This window comes from Phalacrocorax aristotelis, chromosome 25 (genome assembly GCF_949628215.1).
Source record: "Phalacrocorax aristotelis chromosome 25, bGulAri2.1, whole genome shotgun sequence".
NCBI classification, from domain to species: domain Eukaryota; kingdom Metazoa; phylum Chordata; class Aves; order Suliformes; family Phalacrocoracidae; genus Phalacrocorax; species Phalacrocorax aristotelis.
Window position 1 is genome coordinate 1702364 of NC_134300.1, and position 16967 is coordinate 1719330.

Genomic DNA, 16967 nt, shown 5'->3' on the forward strand with positions numbered 1-16967 from the left:
AGCTGCCCAGCAAACAGGTCAGTAGTGCAACCCCCCCCCTCCTTTTACAGATGGGGAAACAGAGGCACGGGGCAGCCCTGCAGCGGGAGACGCCTGGGGGCACCCTCAAGCCCCCCTCCAGTCCCCAGCACTGGGACCAGTGTCGGGGCTGTGCTGGTCTGCGGAAGGGGCTTCGCTGTCTAATCTGTGGCCACGGGATGAGCATGAATAAAGGGGAAAGAAACTCGGCCGCGGAAGTGCCTGGTTTGTGGGGGTCAGGGGGGGACGGACAGGCGGCACACGGGGCTTTCCACTCCTTCCCCCACAGGTCCCATCTGCTTCCTTCGCTCCCCGGCTGCGGCTTCACCCTGCGGTGCCCGAACCGGGGGCGTTTCTGGGGAAAAACGTCAAAGCAGAAGAATTTGGGAGGACGTGGCGGGTGGTAGCCACCGGCCTGCTCTGCTGAGGCGGGGGGCGGGGGGCTGCTGGGGGTGGGCAGTAGGGTCTCATGGGGGGGTCACCCCAGGGGGGGACTGTAGCCCCATGGGTGTCACCAGGGGCTGGTGTGGGAGATGGGCCTGGGGCTGAGCCGTGCGGGAGGAACGCGGGCTGAGAACATGCTAAGCTCAGTGCACAGATAAGCCACCCCCGAGGTGCTTTGGGATGCGCTCGGGGACCGGCGTGGGGATGGGGACCCATGGGAGCACATTGGCCACGCTGTGCCTCTCCGGGGAGGGGGAGGAGGAGGGTCCTGATCAGGAGCGACAGCAGGGGATGGGGCTACTGTACGCGTCCATGTGTGCCCTGGTGTGGTTGGGGGTGCCGGGGCGCTGCTTTGTGGGTCTGGAGGGCAGGTTTGGGGCTGTGGGGTGCAGGTCTGCAGTTGTAGGGTGATGGTGTGCAGGCAGGGTGCTGGCAGGGTGCAGGTACGGGTGGCACAAGCGTGCAGGCAGGGTGCAGGGGTCTAGGCTGGGCTCTAGCCAGGGTGCAGGTGCCTAGGCAGCGGTCTAGGCGGGGGTCTAGGCAGAGGGCAGGTGCCTAGGCAGGGTGCAAGGGTCTAGACAGGGTTCAGAGGTCTAGGCAGGGGTCTAGGCAGGCATCTAGGCAGGGGACTGGCCGGCATCCTGCTCGGTGGCCGTGGGCGGCGGGACAGCCCTCCGTGGGGCGTGGGGGGGTCCGGGCAGGGCTGCGGCCGATCCCCCCCTCCCAGGCCGGGGGCTTCCCGGACCCCCAGTGCCGGTGAGTGACGGGCGGGGGGTGTGCGGCCGGGGAGACCCGGCCCTGCTCCCCCATCCCCACCCGAGGGCCGGGGGGGGGTCTCCGGGGCCGGGGCGGTGCCGGGGCGGGGGGAACCGCCGGCCCCTCCCGGGAGGCCGGTCCCTGCGATGCTTTTAAGCCCCGCACGGCCCCGTGCTCGGGCTGCCGGGCAAGTGCGAGGGAGAGCGGCCCCGGCCCCGGCCCCGGCCAGGGTCCGCCCCGGCCCCGCGATGCCGCCGCTGCCCGCCTGGCTCTGCCTGGCCGCGCTGCTGCTGCCCCCGTCCCTGCCCGCCCCGGGCGCTGCCCGGCCCTGCCCCCGGCCCTGCCGCTGCCCCCGGGCCGGTGCCCTGCTCTGCCGGGAGCCCGGCACCGTGGGCAGCCTGGCCCGGCTGCTGGGGACCGGCGGCTTCACCGACGTGTGAGTGGGGAGGCGGTGATGCAGTGATGGGGCTGGGGGTGATGGAGCTCAGGGGTGGGGTGGTGGGGCTGGGGGATGCACTGATGGGGCTGGGGGTGATGGAGCTCAGGGAGTGGGCAGGGGAGCTCAGGGATAGGGTGATGGGGCTCAAGGACCAAGCAGGGGGCTAGGGGGCTGAGGGATGCAGGGATAGGGTAGGGGGCTATGGGGCTGGGGATGATGGGGATGGGGTGGGGGGCTATGGGGCTGGGGACAATAAGGCTGGGAGACAGGGTGATGGGGCTGGGGATGATGGAGCTGGGGGACCAGGTGACGGGCCTGGGGGTGATGGGGCTGAGGGATGCGGTGGTGGGGATGGGGTTGGGGGTGATGGAGCTTGGGGACCAGGCAGGGGGGCTGGGGGTGATGGGGCTGGGGAGCTGGGGGCTTGGGGACTGGGGACAGGGCTGTGGGGCTGGGGCGGTGATGGAGCAGGGAGCGCTATGGGGCTGAGGCCCCAGCAGTGGGGCTGCGTCTGCTATGGGGCTGGGATCACTGTGGGGAACAGGGTTGCTTGGTGGGAGGTGTTGGGGGGCTGCAAAGATGGGGGGGTCCCTGCTGCGTTCCCTCAAGGACTGAGTGAGGGGCTGGGGGCAACTCTTCACCCCCTCCTGCAGTGATGCCGAGTGGGGTGAAGGGCTGAGTGTGCAGCGGGTCCCTGGTGCGGAGCACCCATGGTGGGTAGAGCCGGGGTGCAGGGAGGGACTGAGCCCCTCTTCCCCCACCCTGGTGGGGCCACCGCCCTGCCCTGGAGCCTGCAGGTTGGGGTGATGGGGGGGGGCACCCTGAATTTGCTGGTTTGGGGGATCTCCCCTGTTCTTGCTCAGTTCCCCGCTCCAGGATGCATGGTGGGGAGAGGAGGGCTGGAGCAAGCAGAGGCAAGGGGGTGCTGGGGGGGGTGGTATGGGGTGCTGGGTGATACTTGGGGTGCCCAGACTCCTGGGTCCTCCCCCCCCCCACCGCAGCCCTGGCCATGCCGCATTGCTGGGGGCTGGCTGCGGCACGTCTCTGTGCCTCAGTTTCCCCATGTGCCGGGGGATGCTGCACCACGGGGCGCTGCCAGCTCTTTGTTCGCAGGGTGGGGTGGGGGACGGCAGGGATGGTGGTCCCCCGTGAGACCCCCGGCCGCACCGCTGCCCCAGCCGCCCTCATCCCTCCCATCCTTGTCCATGGGGGTGGCAGTAGGGCCCCCCCGGGGGTCAACAGGACAAAACCCCCCTCAGTGTGGGTCTGAATCCCCAACTAATCTCTGAGAATTTGGGGTTTGCAGGAGCAGCCCCTGGGGTGGGGCAGGTGGGGAAAACCCTGCTCCCAGAGGAGCTTTCCTTCATCTCCTGCCTTGGGAAAAGGGGAGGCGAGGGGACAGTTGGTGCCCCCCGCCACATCGCAGGGCACCGAAGGGTGCGAGGAAAGGGGGGGGACCCACGGGGGAGTGGGGCTGAGACTCAGCAAACTCGCTCCCTGGGGAGACCATGGGCTCGAAGCCGTGGCTCAGCCCTGGCCCCGCACACCACGCGCCGGCCGGAGACTCGGGTTGCCTGCGGCCATCCCCAGCCCCCCCCTTCCCAGCTCACCCCCCTCTGCCCAGGGGAAACTGAGGCACAGGCGGGCAGCTCGGCTCCATCCCCGTCCCCAGCCATGGGCTGGTGCGGGGTAGCTCAGGCACAGCCTGGGGAGGGGGACAGCCGTGGCCCCCGCTCCTCTCACCCCACGCTTTGCCGGCAGCCCCGGGCATGGGGGTCCTAGCGCTGCTCCCCCAACCCCCCTCGTTTGCCTTCCAGCATCATCGAGAACCAGCAGACGCTCATGACCTTGACCCGGGCTGACACCAGGATGCTATGGGACCTCAGGAGCCTGTGAGCACCCCCTGGGGTGGGGTCCTTGCACAGGGAAATGAGGGGGGGCTGGTGGATGGGGCGATCCCCAGACCTTGATCCCACTGCGGGGAGGTGAAGAGGGGTGCTCCCAGGGTGGGGTTCGGGGTCCCCAAAGCGGGTGCTCAGCCCTTCCCTTCCCCAGCACCATTTTCCGGTCGGGGCTGCAACACGTCTCTGCTGACGCCTTCCTGGACACCCCGAGGCTGAGCCATGTGTAAGTATCCCCCCCCTCCCCATCCAATTCCCTCCCCTAAGCCCCCCAGCCCCCCCGGTTTTGGGGCTCGGAGCCCCGTCCCCGCGGGCGCTCGGCTCTGGCGCGGGGTGGCTGGTCCCAAGCAGGATCGATGGTGTCCCGCGGCGCATCGGCGGGGCCGGGGGGGGGCTGCGTGGTGGGGCTCTGCCGCTGAGTGGGAAACCATTGATCGGGGGGCAGGAGTACGAGCAGCTGCCGGCCCCCACCCCCGGGAGCTCTGCGCTGCCCTGGTGTGGGAGGGGACCCCAGAGAGCAGGGGGGGACACCCCGTCCTGGGGTGTGTGGGGCTCCCTCCTCGCCAGGAGGTGCCCGGAGGCGGGTGGCACCCTGGCAGAGGAGGTTTCGTTTGGTCACGGTGTGACAGCGGTGGCCACGATGCTGCCCGCACCTCGACCAGACCCTCTCCAAGGGTGGGGTGATGGGGGACAGGGGTCTAGGGTGGGAAGGGGCGGCTCACCGGGTGTATCCCGGCAGGAATCTCTCCTCCAACGCGCTGCACAGCCTTTCCTGGAAGACCTTCCAGCATCTGCCCCTGCAAGAGCTGTGAGTGATGGGGAGGGAGGGAAGGTGGGTGTGGAGCATCCCCACCTGGGATGGCCCGTGGGGTGACACGGAGGCAGGGACTGGGCTGGGGACGCAGCGAGATGGCGGCTCGGATGGGGAGGGGGTGGCACAGGGGGCACCTGGGGGCACCAGCAGCACTCGGTGCAGGATCGGTGCAGCTGGGGACTCTGGCATCCAGCCTCGGCTGACACCGCTGGGGACATATACACCTGTGTATGACCCAGATCCGAGCCACCGCAGCCCGTCTGACCCCTTGTCCTCTTCCCTGCTCCATCTCAGCATCCTGGTGGGAAATCCCTTCAACTGCTCCTGCGGCCTCCGCTGGCTGCAGCTCTGGCAGAACGGGAGCCGGGCCGAGCTGGGGAACCAGTCGCTGGGCTGCTGGGAGGGCAGCGTGCTGGTCCCCCTGGGCAGCCAGCCCCTCCGCGCCTGCGGTACGTGGCAGGGCACCCCGCCGGGTTTGGGTGCAACCTTTGTCCCCCCACTCCTGAGCTACTTGGCTGGGAACAGCGTGGGATGTGGAAGGGGTCGTGGTCCCCTCGCTTACACCCCCCTCTCCCCGGCAGAGCCCCCGACCGTCCGCATCGAGCACCCCGAAGCGGTGCTGCGCCAAGGGGACAGCGTCAACCTCACCTGCCGCATCGCCGCCGAGCCGCCGGCCACCGGCGAGTGGGTGCTCCCCGAGGTGGGAGCCGAGCTCTTCGTCGTCACCAAGGCAAGCTCAGCCTCGCCGGGGCACGGCCGGGGACCTCCCTGGCAGCACCGTCCCCACCGCAGCATCCTCTCGCCAGTGTGGTGGGCTCGGGGGCTGGAACAGCTCTGGGGGGGCTGTTTGCTCACCCCATCCCGGTGCTCCCCGCAGCTCTCAGACTGGGAGATAGTCCTGGAGATCAACAACGTGTCGTCCAACCTCAACCACAAAGACCTGACGTGCCGGGCGGAGAACGCGGTGGGGCCGGCGGAGGACAGCGTGATGCTGAACGTCACCTGTGAGCAGCCGGGAGGGGGCTGGTGTGGGGGTCCGGGTGAGGGGTCCGGCTCGGGGACCCACCCAGCTCTGTGTCCCCCAGTTCCCCCTGTGATCCTGCTCCTGCACGAAGCCATCCCCCAGCACTTCTGGTGCATCCCCTTCTCGGTGGACGCTAACCCGGTCCCCAGCATCCGCTGGCTCTTCAACGGCACGGCCTTGGCCGAGGGACCCTACATCCACACCCGCATCGTGGAGTACGAGCACAACTCCACCATCCTCCACGGCTGCCTCCAGCTCAACCGTCCCACGCACGTCAACAACGGCAACTACACCCTCCTGGTCCGCAACCCCCTGGGCTTCGCCGCCCGCAGTGTCCACGGGCGTTTCATGGAAAACCCGTTCAGCTTCAGCCCCGAGGAGCCCATCCCCGGTAGGTGCTGGCAAACACCGGGCAGGGCCGGTGGGCTTCCCCGCTCCCCGATCTCGGCGGGGGGAGACGCGCCGTATAAAGCGGGCTGTATCCGGCTCTGCCCGCTGGCTCCGAGCAAGCCCCGGCGTGCCTCAGTTTCCCCAGGGGTGGGAGCGGTGGGGAAGGGCTCTCACCTGAGGAATAATGAGCATTTCTCCTTTTTTTTCCTCTCCCTTTGGGCTGCGTCAGTGTCTCTGTCTCCGCTGGGTGAGTGACTGGGTGCGCTGCTCCCCGCGGGGTCCCTGCTGCAGCAGGCACACCCCCCTGCCCCAGCCCCACCCCACCCCCCCCCCCCAAACCATGCACCCCCCAAAAAACCAGGGCCGATCCTGGGGCACCTGCAGCCCGCACTGAGGGTGCAGAGGAGTGTTGCCATCCTGGTCCCCCCTCTTGCCGGGACCACCCTGGGGGATGGGGACCCCCTACCCACACTCACCCATGCCCTTGTCCCTGCCCCAGGCACCAGGAACAGCTCGCTGGAGGGGCCCGTGGAGACGATGGACGAGCACACGTTCGGGGTGAGGGGATGTGCCGGGGCTGGGGGGGCACCAGGACACCTGCGGGAGGGTGGGCCAAATCCTCAAGGGACCACCAACCCAGAGCCAAGCGGGACGGGGACGCACGGTGGGGATGAAGGGCAGAGCCCTGGTGCCTCAGTTTCCCCAGTGGCAGCTCCTGGGACTTGTGGCCACCTCAGCCCCTCCCCGAGGGGTGGGAGAAGGGACGTGGCAGGACCCCAGTCTGAGCCCTGCTGTCACCAGGTCTCGGTGGCCGTGGCGCTGGCCGTGTTCGCCTCCCTCTTCCTCTCCGTCATGCTCGTCGTGCTCAACAAGTGCGGGCGCCGGTCCAAGTTCGGCATTAACCGTGAGTCCCCCCACCCCGCCTCGCCTGGTGCCGCAGGCTCTGGGGGGGATTCGAGTCATGGTGTGGGGACACCCCTGTTCCCCCATCCGTGGGGTACCCGGGCTGGGACACGGCTGTGGCGTGATGGTCCCTGTGGGGACCTGACCGCAGGTGGGGACCCAGGGTGGGGACCCCGGGTTGGGACTGTGGTGGGGGACCGTGGGGGGGGGGCCGGCTCCCCCCCGGCAGCACGGACAGCAGCTGCTAATTCACTCCTGGAATGGATTCAGCCTCTAAATGGGTTTGATCTGGCTGCCTTGGCCCCCGGGGGCCAGCCGAGGCGGGGGGATGCTCGGCAGAGCCTGGCACCGGCTGCACTGGCTGGGGGGGGTGTGTGTGCCACGGGACCCCCCGCCCCGTTGGCCTTGTCCTTGTCCCCGCAAGGCTCGGCGGTGCTGGCCCAGGAGGACGACCTGGCCATGTCCCTGCATTTCATGAACGTGGGGGGCAGCCCCCTCTCCTCGGCCGAGAGCAAGCTGGAAGGGCTGAAGAGCAACTTCATCGAGAACCCCCAGTATTTCTGCAACGCCTGTAAGGGCTGGGGTGGGGGGAGGCACGACCGCGGCCCCCGAGCATCCTCCCGTGCACCCAGCCCCAGCCCGGGGAGGGGGGGGCACTGATGGGTGGCGGTCCCCCACTAGGCGTGCACCACGTGCAGCGGCGGGACATCGTGCTGAAGTGGGAGCTGGGCGAAGGCGCCTTCGGGAAGGTTTTCTTGGCCGAGTGCTACAACCTCCTCCCGGAGCAGGAGAAGATGCTGGTGGCCGTAAAGGTGATGTGGGGGGGGGAGTGTGTACGATAACGGGGGTGGGGGGCGGCCCATGGGGGGGGGCGGTGGGGTGGGTGCCAGGCTGACGCCGTGTGCCAGCAGGCGTTGAAAGAGGTGACGGAAAGCGCCCGCTTGGATTTCCAACGCGAAGCCGAGCTGCTGACGGTGCTGCAGCACGAACACATCGTCAAGTTTTACGGCGTCTGCACCGAGGGTGAACCCCTCATCATGGTCTTCGAGTACATGAAGCACGGCGACCTCAACCGCTTCCTCAGGTGGGCTGGGGGGGGGTGTCCTCTGTCCGTGTGTCTGTCCCCCCCCCCCCCATCTGCCGCTCCATCAGCGCAGCCAGCCTGCTCCCTGCTAATGCAGCCCTCCTTGCAATATTGATTAGATTAGCTGTCTGAGAGGCTTAAATAGAGAGAGATTGGCCATCAGCTGGAATAAGCAGAGACTTTTCGATTGCCCCCCCAGGTATTGCTGCTAGACGGGGGGGGGGGGGGCTGCCAGAGGCATCGCTTTAGTGGCCACGCGATGAGCTCTGAGACGTGGCTTTTATGATTATTGTTATGGGAGTTGGCATTAATGGTTCTGCCGAGCAGAACCCCCCCAGCTCCCGGCCGCGGCCGCTCTGGCACGGCTGTCAGCCGCGCTCGGCATCAAAGGCAGGGCGGCTGGAGGCGGCTGGAGGCTGCCCCCCCCCCCCCCCCCCCCCACCCCCCCCCCAGCCCACCTCGCACGCCCCGCTGCGCTTTCACACCCGGCCCACGCGGGCTCGCACGCCCTGACACGCGGCTTTCCTTGGCGTGATGGTCCGTGTGCGTGCACACGCGTGCACGCCTTTCCCCTGTGTGCATGCATGTGTGTACGCCCTTCCCTGGCATGCGTGCATAAAAGTGCACGCTTTTGCCTGTGCACACGCATGTGTCCTTCCCTGGCGTGCGTGCACACGTGTGCACACCCTTCCCTGGCGTGCGTGCACACCTTCTCCCTGCACATGCACATGCATTCCCCTGTGCATGTGCACACGTGTGCACACTCATCCCATACGTACATGCCCTTCCCCTGGGTGCACGCACACCAGCGCGCCCCTTTCCCTTGCGCACGCATGCACATGTGCACGCCCTCCTCCGGCACGTGTGCATGCACACACGTGTGCACTCCTTCCCCGTGTGCATGCACACACGTGTGTACTCCTTCCCCTGCATGCATGCACACGTGTGCACACCCTTCCCTGGCATGCGTGCACACTTTTTCCCTGTGCGTGCACACGCATTCCCCCATGCATGTGCACGCATGTGCACACCCATCCCATGCATACATGCACATACGTGTGTGCCCTTCCTCTGCGTGCATGCACACTGGTGCACCCCTTTCCCTTGCGCACACATGCACACGTGCACGCCCTTCTCCGGCACGTGTGCATGTATGTGCACGCCCTTCCCCTGCGTGCATGCACACGTGTGCACACCCTTCCCTGGCATGCATGCACGCCTTCTCCTCGTGCATGCACATGCATTCCCCTGTGCATGTGCACACCCATCCCATGCGTACATGCACATACGTGTGTGCCCTTCCCCTGCGTGCATGCACACACACGTGCACACCCTTCCCCTGCGTGCATGCACACTCGTGCACCCCTTTCCCTTGCGCACACATGCACACGTGCACGCCCTTCTCCGGCACGTGTGCATGTATGTGCACGCCCTTCCCCTGCGTGCATGCACTCGTGTGCACACCCTTCCCTGGCACGCATGCACGCCTTCTCCCTGCGTGTGCACAGCATTCCCCCGTGCATGTGCACACGTGTGCACACTCATCCCATGCGTACATACACACACGCGTGCGCCCTTCCCCTGGGTGCATGCACACACGCGCGCGCACCCTTCCTGGCATGCGTTTGCACAGCCTTGCCGCTGCTTCTTGCCCACCCAGCTGCACGCCCGCCCCCCCCCCCCGTGCATCCCCCCCCGCCCTCTCTCGCTGCTCCCCCCGCTCCGAGCAGCCTCTCTGCCCCCCGGCAGGTCCCACGGCCCCGACGCCAAGATCCTGGACCAGGGGCAGGGGCAGCCCTGCGGGCAGCTGACGCTGAGCCACATGCTGCAGATCGCCACGCAGATCGCCTCGGGCATGGTCTACCTCGCCTCCCTCCACTTCGTCCACCGGGACTTGGCCACCCGCAACTGCCTGGTGGGCCACGACCTGGTGGTGAAGATCGGGGATTTCGGCATGTCCCGGGATATCTACAGCACCGATTATTACCGGGTGAGCGGGCTGGTGAGCTGCCCCTTTCCTCCCCTCCGGCTCCGCGATGGGCTGGGGGAGCCACGCTCAGTTTTCCCTCTTGGCTGCTGCCTCCCAACCCATCTCCGTCCGTATTTAATTGTAGAATCATAGGCTGGGTTGGGTTGGAAGGGACCTTTAAAGGCCATCTAGTCCTAGCCACGAGCAGGGACATCTTCAACTAGACCAGGTCGCTCAGAGCCCCGTCCAACCTGGGCTGGGATGTCTCCAGGGATGGGGCAATGACCACCTCTCTGGGCAGCCTCTTCCGGTGTCCCACCACCCTCAGCGTAAACCATTTCTATATTAAAACGTTATATCTAGTCTGAGGCGCGCATAACGAGTAGGGCTAGGGCTGGGGAGGGGAAATGGGGGGCTCCCTGCCCCGCTGACGGCCCCGCTGCGGGCAGGTGGGGGGCAGGACCATGCTGCCCATCCGCTGGATGCCCCCCGAGAGCATCCTTTACCGTAAATTCACCACCGAGAGCGATATCTGGAGCTTCGGCGTGGTGCTCTGGGAGATCTTCACCTACGGGAAGCAGCCCTGGTACCAACTCTCCAACACCGAGGTGAGCGAGTCGGGGTAGGGGGGGGGCGAGGATGGCGTCAGACCCCCCTGGGGGTACCCGGAAAGGGGGGTACTCCCTCCCCATCCCGCATTCCCGCAGGCCATCGAGTGCATCACGCAGGGGCGGGAGCTGGAGCGTCCTCGCACGTGTCCCTCCGAGGTGTACACCATCATGCAGAGCTGCTGGCAGCGGGAGCCCCAGCAGCGCCGGCCCATCAAGGAGATCCACAGCCGCCTCCAGGCCCTTGTCAAGACCCCCCCCGTCTACCTGGACATCCTGGGCTGAGCGGGGACCCCCACCCACCCTCCGCAGCCCCCCCTGCCCTCCCCAAGGGCATGGCTCACCCCGCTGGGGGGGTGCAGCCCTTCTCCCCCCACCCAACGGAGCCCCCCGGACTGACGCCCCGTTGCGGGGAGAGGGCTGAAATGTTATTTATAGTGGAAAATGCCAGCCCACCCCTATGGGGGGGCTGTAGGGCTGGGATGGGGGGCCCCCCAGGCTGTGCCCCCTGGGGCTGTGGCCGTGCCGCCTGGCTCCTTGGCATTTCCCTGGCGTGCCGGGATGGAGGCGCTCGGCTGACCTGGATTTGCTTTGGGGGGGCAAAGCCGAGCCCGTGTGGGAGCTGGGGGGCTCGGCTTTCCTGGGGGCTTGGCTGCTCCTTCGTCCCCCGTCCCAGTCCCCGGCCGGTGGGGACGCCCTGCGTTTGCCCGCTCTGCAGCGAAACTGGTTGATAATAAAACTGCCCATCTCTCCCCTGCGCTGGGACCCGCCTGCTCCCGGGGGTCCTTTGGGCATGGGGCGGGGTGGAGGGCTTTTGGGGAGAAAAAGGGTATGTTTGGAGCAGGGAGGTTTTGTCTGAGGAAGAGGAGCTGGAAGGGACATGTTGCCTCAGGGGTCCCAGGATATGGGGGTGATGGGTGCCTGGGGTGTGGGGATGGTGAGTGCCCCAGATCCTGGGGTGATGGGTGCTCGGGAGCTGGGGATGATGTGTGCCTGGGACCCAGGGAAGATGGGTGCCCAGGATCCTGGGATGCTGGGTGCTCAGGACCCAGGATATGGGGATGGTGGGTACCCCAGATGCTGGGGTAGTGGGTGCTCAGGATCCTGGGATATGGGGATGATGTGTGCCTGGGATGCAGGGATGACGGGTGCCCTGGATCCCGGGATGATGTGTGCCAGGATCCCAGGATGCAGGGAAGATGGGTGTGCAGGATCCCGGGTTGATGGGTGTCCAGGACACAGGGCCAAGGTCCCTGTCCCCAGCCCAGAGAGGGATTTTTTGGCTGTGCCATGGGGACACCCTTGGGCATCCCTCCAGGGATGCTCACGCCATACCCCGGCCTGAATGCCTGGGTCCCCTTGCCAAGGGCTCCAGGGAAGGGGGAAAGGGACTTTGCAGGACAAAGCCAACCCCCCCGGCCCCATCGAAGGGCAAAGTCCTCCCTTCCCCGCGCCCCCTCATCGGAGCCAGGGGGTTATCGCATGCCCTGTAGCGACCACTCCGTCATCCTTCCCCGGGCTCTCCGGCCGCCTTGGTAATGGTTGAGACCTGGATCTGACCGTAATGGAGCTGAATTGATTTCATCTGGCTAATTAGGCAGCGCATACAGGGCCCTGGCAGCTCCTTTGTTACCCACCGCGACCCGAGACAAGCAGGAGGAAAGCGGGGTCGCAGGGGAAACTGAGGCACGGCGGTGAGCGGCCAGGGGGGTCCGCTGCGGGTGCTGAGGGGCTCAGGGCAGGCACGGCGCATGGATGTGCCGGGTGGCCGGGGCTGGGTGAAGCCCAACAAGAAGTGGGGAGCCGTCCCCAGCTCCCAGTCCGTAATCCATCCCCAAAGCCCGCAGCGGGGCCGGATCCAGCCCGAGGCTCTGCTCCCTCTGTCCGGCCCCAAATCCTCGCTGAGGGTCCAGCCCTGGGACGTGGGGAGCTGGCGTGGGCAGGATGCAGCCCCGCTCGAGTGCGGCCCGGCTGGCAGAGCCCCCCACCTGCTTCCTTGGGGTCTCTCTAATCACCGCCCGCGCTGATTTATGGCCTTTTTTTCCCTCTTATCTAATTTGAGGAAGGAACAAGATTACAACCTTGAGCTTTTCCAGCCCCGCGCTGCAGATTGCCGCAGACCAACGCCCCAAAAGGGACCGTGCACGGTGGTGACCCCCCCCCACCCCAAGCAAGGTGGGCTTCCCTGCCGCCGTGCCTCAGTTTCCCCCTTAGGGTGGTCAGGGAAGGGTTAAGCCCCCTCCTAAGCCCCTCTCCCTGAAGGGTTCATCCTTGATTGATTTTATTTCCACCCCCCCCCCCATCTCTTGCCGCAGTTTCTCCATTTCCCCCGCTCCGGGGGGAGCGGTAATGGACTCTGGCAATGAGGTAATTAACGGCTCCGCTCCCTGGCAAAGCTTCCCGCCCCAGCGGCACCGCGGCCTGGCCCCGCTAGCGAGGGTTAAAGAGGGTTGGGGGGGTCCCGGGCCCGATTCTGCCCCCTTGCAGCCAACACAGCTGTACAGAGCTGCTGGTGGTCCACGGCATCCTGCACAGGGGGGTCTCACCCCGGCTGAGCCACCCTCCTCCTCTCCAGTGCTGCTGGCTCGGACCCTGGTGGGGCTGGGTTTGCTCCCTGCTGGAGGGTCCCAACCCCCCAGAAGCCTCTAAGGGGACCCCCAGGTCCCCCCATAGAGGACAAGTCTGTGTTTCAAGGCCTCCCCCTGCCCAAGGAGGGGGTGAATGGTTTTGTGGGACATCAGGGCTGGAGAAGCAGCTGCGTCCCGGCACCGCGGCTCCTGGGGGTTGCTGAGCGCTGGCTGGACCCCCGGCAGTCCCCAGCTGCCCCTAAGTGCACTTGGAGGTCCCCATCCCCTCCGGCACCAGGGGTCTCGGGAGTGGGGGGGGGTCTGCAAAGGCATCTCGGCGCTGAGGCGCAGCTGAAGTGCCGCTGAAGTGTCCCTGAGCAATATTTCCCCGCCACCCTGGGGACACTTTATTTAAGAGCATTAGTGGTGGTGGTGGTGGGGGGTCACTTCCACACCAGATCCCTGGCTCTGGATGTCCCCAGCTTGTCCTGGCCCTGATGTCCCCAGCCTGGGACTCCTCCGTGCCCGCAGCCCCCGTGGCCTCGGTGCCCAGCCCTGCTCCGGGAAGCACCGTTTCGGGGCGGCCACAGCGAACCCCCCGGCTGCGGGTGGGCTTGATCCTAATGGAGCCCCGGGGCGGGGGGTGGAGGGGGGCGCAGCTAAGCCACCCTGGGACGTGAAAATCGTTATGAGTGATTAGAGCTATTACTGTAACGAGGAGAGGCAATTAACGGCGCCTTGACATCAGTTGAGGCCGGCTAATGTACGTGTGCTCGGTGGGAGCGGGGGGCGGCTGGGCATGGGGGGGGACACGCGTGGTGCTGAGCTGCTGGGCCAGGAGTCACGGGATGGGGGATGACACGTGGCTGGGGATCCCGGGATGTAGGTGGGATATGTGGTCAGGAGGCTGGGATGTAGGTTAGTAGGTGTGATATATGGCTGGGGATCCTGGGATGGAGGGGCGAGGGATGGCTGCGGGTCCCAGGGATGGAGGGGTGAGGGATGGCTGCGGGTCCCAGGGATGGAGGGGTGAGGGATGGCTGAGGGTCCCAGGATATGAGTATGATGTATGGCCGGGGATCCCGGGATGCAGAGGAAATGCATGGCCAGCGATCCTGCAAAGTAGGGATGGTTTGTGCCTGGGATGCCGAGAGGCAGGGATGACGTGTCCCGGATGCGGGGATGATGTGAGGCTGGGATGTGGGGATGTGTGCCCGGCATCCTGGGATGCGCAGATATTGTGTACCCAGGATGCTGAGATGCAGGAATGATGTGAGGACAATGTCTGCATGGGATCCCGGGATGCAGGGATGATGTGTGTCTGGGATGCAGGGTTGCAGGGATGATGTGTGCCTGGTATCCTAGGATGCGGGGATGACACGTGCCCAGGATACCGGGATGTGGGGACAATGCATGCCTGAGATGCCAGCATCCTGGGATGATGCGTGCCCGGGATGCCAGGATGATGCATGCCCTGGACGCAGAGATGCAGGAATGATGCGTGCCCAGGATGCAGAGATGCAGGGATGATGCGTGCCCAGGATGCAGAGATGCAGGGATGATGCGTGCCCGGGATGCAGGGATGATGCGTGCCCAGGATGCAGGGATGATGCGTGCCCTGGATGCAGAGATGCAGGGATGATGCGTGCCCGGGATGCAGGGACGCAGGGATGATGCGTGCCCGGGATGCAGAGATGCAGGGATGATGCGTGCCCGGGATGCAGGGACGCAGGGATGATGCGTGCCCGGGATGCAGGGACGCAGGGATGATGCGTGCCCGGGATGCAGGGACGCAGGGATGATGCGTGCCCGGGATGCAGGGACGCAGGGATGATGCGTGCCCAGGATGCAGGGACACAGGGATGATGCGTGCCCAGGATGCAGGGATGCAGGGATGATGCGTGCCCAGGATGCAGGGACGCAGGGATGATGCTTGCCCAGGATGCAGGGACGCAGGGATGATGCGTGCCCAGGATGCAGGGACGCAGGGATGATGCGTGCCCTGGATACAGGGACGCAGGGATGATGCGTGCCCGGGATGCAGGGACGCAGGGATGATGCGTGCCCAGGATGCAGGGACGCAGGGATGATGCGTGCCCAGGATGCAGGGACGCAGGGATGATGCGTGCCCGGGATGCAGGGACGCAGGGATGATGCGTGCCCGGGATGCAGGGACGCAGGGATGATGCGTGCCCGGGATGCAGGGACGCAGGGATGATGCGTGCCCGGGATGCAGGGACGCAGGGATGATGCGTGCCCAGGATGCAGGGACGCAGGGATGATGCGTGCCCGGGATGCAGGGACGCAGGGATGATGCGTGCCCGGGATGCAGGGACACAGGGATGATGCGTGCCCGGGATGCAGGGACGCAGGGATGATGCGTGCCCGGGATGCAGGGATGATGCGTGCCCAGGATGCAGGGACGCAGGGATGATGCGTGCCCGGGATGCAGAGATGCAGGGATGATGCGTGCCCAGGATGCAGGGACGCAGGGATGATGCGTGCCCAGGATGCAGGGACGCAGGGATGATGCGTGCCCGGGATGCAGAGATGCAGGGATGATGCGTGCCCAGGATGCAGGGACGCAGGGATGATGCGTGCCCAGGATGCAGGGACACAGGGATGATGCGTGCCCAGGATGCAGGGACGCAGGGATGATGCGTGCCCTGGATGCAGGGACGCAGGGATGATGCGTGCCCAGGATGCAGAGATGCAGGGATGATGCGTGCCCAGGATGCAGAGATGCAGGGATGATGCGTGCCCAGGATGCAGAGATGCAGGGATGATGCGTGCCCAGGATGCAGAGATGCAGGGATGATGCGTGCCCAGGATGCAGGGACGCAGGGATGATGCGTGCCCAGGATGCAGGGACGCAGGGATGATGCGTGCCCTGGACGCAGGGATGATGCGTGCCCAGGATGCAGGGACGCAGGGATGATGCGTGCCCAGGATGCAGGGACACAGGGATGATGCGTGCCCAGGATGCAGGGACACAGGGATGATGCGTGCCCGGGATGCAGAGATGCAGGGATGATGCGTGCCCAGGATGCAGAGATGCAGGGATGATGCGTGCCCGGGATGCAGGGACGCAGGGATGATGCGTGCCCAGGATGCAGAGATGCAGGGATGATGCGTGCCCAGGATGCAGGGACGCAGGGATGATGCGTGCCCAGGATGCAGGGATGATGCGTGCCCTGGACGCAGGGATGATGCGTGCCCAGGACGCAGAGATGCAGGGATGATGCGTGCCCAGGACGCAGAGATGCAGGGATGATGCGTGCCCAGGATGCAGGGACGCAGGGATGATGCGTGCCCTGGATGCAGGGATGATGCGTGCCCTGGACGCAGGGATGATGCGTGCCCAGGATGCAGGGATGCAGGGATGATGCGTGCCCTGGATGCAGAGATGCAGGGATGATGCGTGCCCAGGATGCAGAGATGCAGGGATGATGCGTGCCCAGGATGCAGGGACGCAGGGATGATGCGTGCCCAGGATGCAGGGACACAGGGATGATGCGTGCCCGGGATGCAGAGATGCAGGGATGATGCGTGCCCAGGATGCAGAGATGCAGGGATGATGCGTGCCCAGGATGCAGAGATGCAGGGATGATGCGTGCCCAGGATGCAGGGACGCAGGGATGATGCGTGCCCTGGATGCAGGGATGATGCGTGCCCTGGACGCAGGGATGATGCGTGCCCAGGACGCAGAGATGCAGGGATGATGCGTGCCCAGGACGCAGAGATGCAGGGATGATGCGTGCCCAGGATGCAGGGACGCAGGGATGATGCGTGCCCTGGATGCAGGGATGATACGTGCCCTGGACGCAGGGATGATGCGTGCCCAGGATGCAGGGATGCAGGGATGATGCGTGCCCTGGATGCAGAGATGCAGGGATGATGCGTGCCCAGGATGCAGAGATGCAGGGATGATGCGTGCCCAGGATGCAGGGACGCAGGGATGATGCGTGCCCAGGATGCAGGGACACAGGGATGATGCGTGCCCGGGATGCAGAGATGCAGGGATGATGCGTGCCCAGGATGCAGAGATGC

General features: G+C 66.1%; 1 protein-coding gene across 1 annotated transcript; it reads left to right on the top strand.

Annotated features, from left to right (window-relative positions):
* The first annotated feature begins 1466 nt into the window (after positions 1–1466).
* On the top strand, positions 1467–11041 carry NTRK1 (neurotrophic receptor tyrosine kinase 1). The gene is made up of 17 exons (XM_075074937.1): positions 1467–1654; positions 3475–3549; positions 3713–3784; positions 4298–4366; positions 4667–4821; positions 4954–5102; positions 5250–5376; positions 5458–5787; positions 6016–6033; positions 6286–6344; positions 6588–6690; positions 7114–7260; positions 7371–7501; positions 7601–7773; positions 9523–9763; positions 10192–10350; positions 10450–11041. The coding sequence occupies exons 1-17, from the start codon at positions 1467–1469 to the stop codon at positions 10633–10635; spliced, it is 2382 nt and encodes a 793-aa protein (XP_074931038.1). The 3' UTR covers positions 10636–11041.
* Positions 11042–16967: the final 5926 nt, after the last annotated feature.

Excerpts from the sequence above, each read along its gene's own strand:
- NTRK1 (XM_075074937.1), top strand. The coding sequence starts at position 1,467 with ATGCCGCCGCTGCCCGCCTGGCTCTGCCTGGCCGCGCTGCTGCTGCCC. Across the intron at positions 4,367-4,666 it reads CATCTGCCCCTGCAAGAGCT|CATCCTGGTGGGAAATCCCT; the intron begins GTGAGTGATGGG and ends GCTCCATCTCAG. Across the intron at positions 6,345-6,587 it reads TGGACGAGCACACGTTCGGG|GTCTCGGTGGCCGTGGCGCT; the intron begins GTGAGGGGATGT and ends TGCTGTCACCAG.